Source organism: Cimex lectularius, unplaced genomic scaffold, assembly GCF_000648675.2.
Source record: "Cimex lectularius strain Harlan isolate CLEC.00 unplaced genomic scaffold, Clec_2.1 scaffold194, whole genome shotgun sequence".
NCBI lineage: Eukaryota > Metazoa > Arthropoda > Insecta > Hemiptera > Cimicidae > Cimex > Cimex lectularius.
The window spans coordinates 37,608-41,109 of NW_019392734.1; the positions used below are offsets into that span (position 1 = coordinate 37,608).

General features: G+C 34.8%; 1 protein-coding gene across 1 annotated transcript; it reads left to right on the top strand.

Moving 5' to 3' along the window:
• The first annotated feature begins 940 nt into the window (after positions 1-940).
• Positions 941-3,189, top strand: LOC106661127 (trypsin 3A1-like). The gene is made up of 4 exons (XM_014384339.2): positions 941-1,367; positions 2,417-2,563; positions 2,632-2,827; positions 2,886-3,189. The coding sequence occupies exons 1-4, from the start codon at positions 1,053-1,055 to the stop codon at positions 3,161-3,163; spliced, it is 936 nt and encodes a 311-aa protein (XP_014239825.1). The 5' UTR covers positions 941-1,052; the 3' UTR covers positions 3,164-3,189.
• The last annotated feature ends 313 nt before the right edge of the window (positions 3,190-3,502 follow it).

The window sequence follows — 3,502 nt, forward strand, 5'->3', positions numbered from 1 at the left end:
GATTTCATCTTGAGTTCTGCGGGGTGATGAACCTGTATAATCCCGCAGATTTGACCTGTCTCACATTGTTGGTCTTTCGCCATCTTAGTGGTAGGTTTGTATGATAATAACAATATGCACTTGGGTGAAATCACAATTTCTTCTTCTCTCTGAGGTACGATCCGGGAATTGAAGGTATACGCGTTTATGTCAACAAACTTGGTTTCTTTTATTAGAAATATTAGTTTAAATTGGTTAGTTTTTTGTACGTTGGCTTTTTCATCGGTCCAGGAAAATCAGACAAAAAGAACAATACAGCTCAATTAGTACCTCCATCTTGTTTTCTACTTGATCTGTTAACTTCTATGACTGCCTACGCTGATAGAACAGGAAATGTTTCTACCAATATTGAGGATGTCGTTTGTTGGCGGTGTCGGTGTGGCTAGCCACTTTTTAGTTTTTACCTTGTGCTAATATCGCAACACAAGAGGAGCTGGGTAATTTAGACATTTTCAAGGAAAAGTCAAACTACATTTTGATCATTTATAATTCTTGAAACTTATAAAACAGAATAAAGCAGATGTTTTTATATTACGAATTTACCTTATTACAATTTACATTGTAAATCCAAAATATAGTCACTACAAACAATAGTTTCCTCTCTTGTCTCCAAAATATACCGAACTGGTAATTCACCCATGATGTTTTGAATATATTCTTATATGTACGACCTGTGATAAACTCTCCCTTGTAAATTAACGATTTCTGGTTAAGTTGTGCTTATTCATAAATATATAACATAAGGAAAAATCAGAAAAAAAAGTGGACGAGATAAGCTTGGTTAGCTTGTTCATGGTGGCATGTCGCCACAGAGCTGTTGCTTTGATTTAATTATTTCCCAAATGTTTACTGTTTTATTTATTTAAAAAATGCAATAAAAAAAAACATGTGAATCCTTTTTGAGGAGTGGTATATTTTTAAACAATTGAGATTATAAATGTTGATAACCATTTTAAAAACTTAAGATAAAGAGATGATGAAATAGACATGTTTCACCGGAATTTTGAAAAGAGATGAAAGGAAAGCCAACCGTTTTGTTTTACATAATTTTTTATTTGGAAATATGCAATAGCGACAAGAAAATAATAGGAGGAAGGCCCGTCTTTATAGAACAAGTTCCCCATCTCGTCTCAATTCAGCGGATGAGGAGGCACAAGTCACAACTGGAGCACGTCTGCGGAGGTACCATAGTGAGCGAACTTCACGTCCTTACAGCTGGCCACTGTTTGTCTTCCGTTAACGACAAAGGTTTCACTCCTATTGCCAGCAGCAGGTTCTCCATCCTCGCCGGAAGCAGTGACCTGATCGGGTCAAGTAATACGAGCCAGGTAAAATTTTAAGTGAGTGAAAATACTACCAGTAATTTGACATATCACATATGTTATAATTAAGCGTTGCCCACTTTTTGCCAATGTGATATACATGAAGTTTTTTTTAATTAATTGGATAATGTGAGACTGGATAAAAATATCCTAATTTCAATAAATATAAATTTATATAAACATATAATTCTAGTCCCTCAGTCTAAAGAGTAATGACCAAAAATATGCGCCATCTTGTACCAGCAACCCTAGGTTCTCACATTTCCAGATTGCAGCTCACAGACTTCAATAGAAGGCTCATATTTTGGATTATTTTGGATTCGTTCATTATTTGGATTGATTCTCTGTTAAAATAATATTATTTTCTACATTACTTAAATTGTCCAGCTTCTCGATGTTAGTTCGTCGCCATTTTCATTTGGTAAATGTTTACTTTAGTCCTCCCATTTTACGATGAAATCATTTTGCGAGATTTGATTTTTTTAAAATAGATTTAGCCTTTACAATCTTATTTTTGTTTCTATTCTTTTCTACCAGTTCATCTAGAGTCCTCAGTCGACCATGATCATTGGTCAACTTCGTCCAAACTTTTCACAATCTACTCCATCCATTTTTTCTTAACTTGCCACGAAATTCATTCGGACAGGATCGATCCTATGTTAGGGTCTTGCTTGAAACATTTAGGTTAGGTGTTATCGAAGGAGGGTTCTGGAGTTTTGACGCCATAGTTGGCAGAAGAACGGCTTAACCTTTAAATACCTTTTTCCCCCCATTTGTGCTCGTAGAGACCTCCTTTATTGTCTGATCCCTGCTGATGTATTTCCTGAAATTTCTCTGTGGGTTTTTTGACTCTTCAAAATACAAGAATTCTTCGATTGTTGATAACTTATTTTATTGCTACATAAAGAAGTTGGACATCAATTCCAAGTCCTAAAAGGAATATTTTGCAATACTTTTTATAATCTAAATTAACAAGATTACTACATAAAGGTTTTAATGGAAATCCTTAAATGATTAGTAAGTAGTTAATGGTTGACAATATTTCTAATTTTTAGCGCAGAAAAGTTAGAAAAACATATGTTCATCCAAAATGCCGAAAGTATTCGTATGGGCTATTTTATGACATTGGGATTGTCATACTTAAGACATCCTTTATCTTTCAAGATAAACTTTGCGCAGCTCAACTCTCTTTCAGCCTTGATGTAAGTGAAATCAAAACCAACGCATGCAATTAATAATCTAATTAATCATAAATTATCAATCGCTAAAGCCTCCAAAATCACAAAGCATTTACGAGGTCGACTATGAGTACCAGTATACTGACATTATCGGACAAATTTGCAGCGTCGTTGGCTGGGGTACTCACAACATTATTACCAACCTCCCTCTTTACTATGCTGAATTGAAAGTAATAGGTACTTCTCGATGTGCTGCTCTGCTGCAAAAAGGAAGCCAACGTTTTTTCGGTAAGTTTAATTTTTTGACATACACTGCTTCAGAATGTTCACAGAATGCCCCCCTCAGATAGTGAAATGGAATGTGAATGTACTTGGTGCACCTACGGTGGTTATGGGATTGATGCCTGCCAAGGTGATTCTGGCGGGCCTTTGATGTGTGAAAAGAAGGTTTATGGAATCATCTCTTATGGCCTGGGCTGTGGTAGAAAAGACGTTCCTGGGGTTCATGCGCGGATTGACACTATGTCGAACTGGATATTGGAAATTATCAACCACGGCACAGCAAGAGCCAAGATTAATAAATCTATTATTTTTATTTTTCTAATAAACACATATATTTTATAACCCCAATATGATATTTATTATACATATTTCAGTTTAATATTCATATATTTATTCATAACGGATTTGAAAATTTTATCAAATCTGCACAAAATACATGTAGTATAATGTACAGGTTGTCCATGATTAATATTTGCCCCCTACATTCCTTTACATTACATTTTTGTATATCTGCCCTTCCTTAAAAATAAATGACGAATGAATTACAGCATTTTACGAAGTACAAAAGTTACAACACTAATTCAGGTTGTTTCTATATCTAAATGGTTGATATAGATCTTATATGCTAAACTTAATCGGCACTTGAACTCTCTACTGGGTCTGTCTACTCTCTCACAGATT

Coding starts and splice junctions, on each gene's coding strand:
- LOC106661127 (XM_014384339.2), top strand. CDS start 1,053: ATGAAAGGAAAGCCAACCGTTTTGTTTTACATAATTTTTTATTTGGAA. Junction 1,368..2,416: donor GGTCAAGTAATACGAGCCAG/GTAAAATTTTAA, acceptor TCTAATTTTTAG/CGCAGAAAAGTTAGAAAAAC. Junction 2,828..2,885: donor AGGAAGCCAACGTTTTTTCG/GTAAGTTTAATT, acceptor TGCCCCCCTCAG/ATAGTGAAATGGAATGTGAA.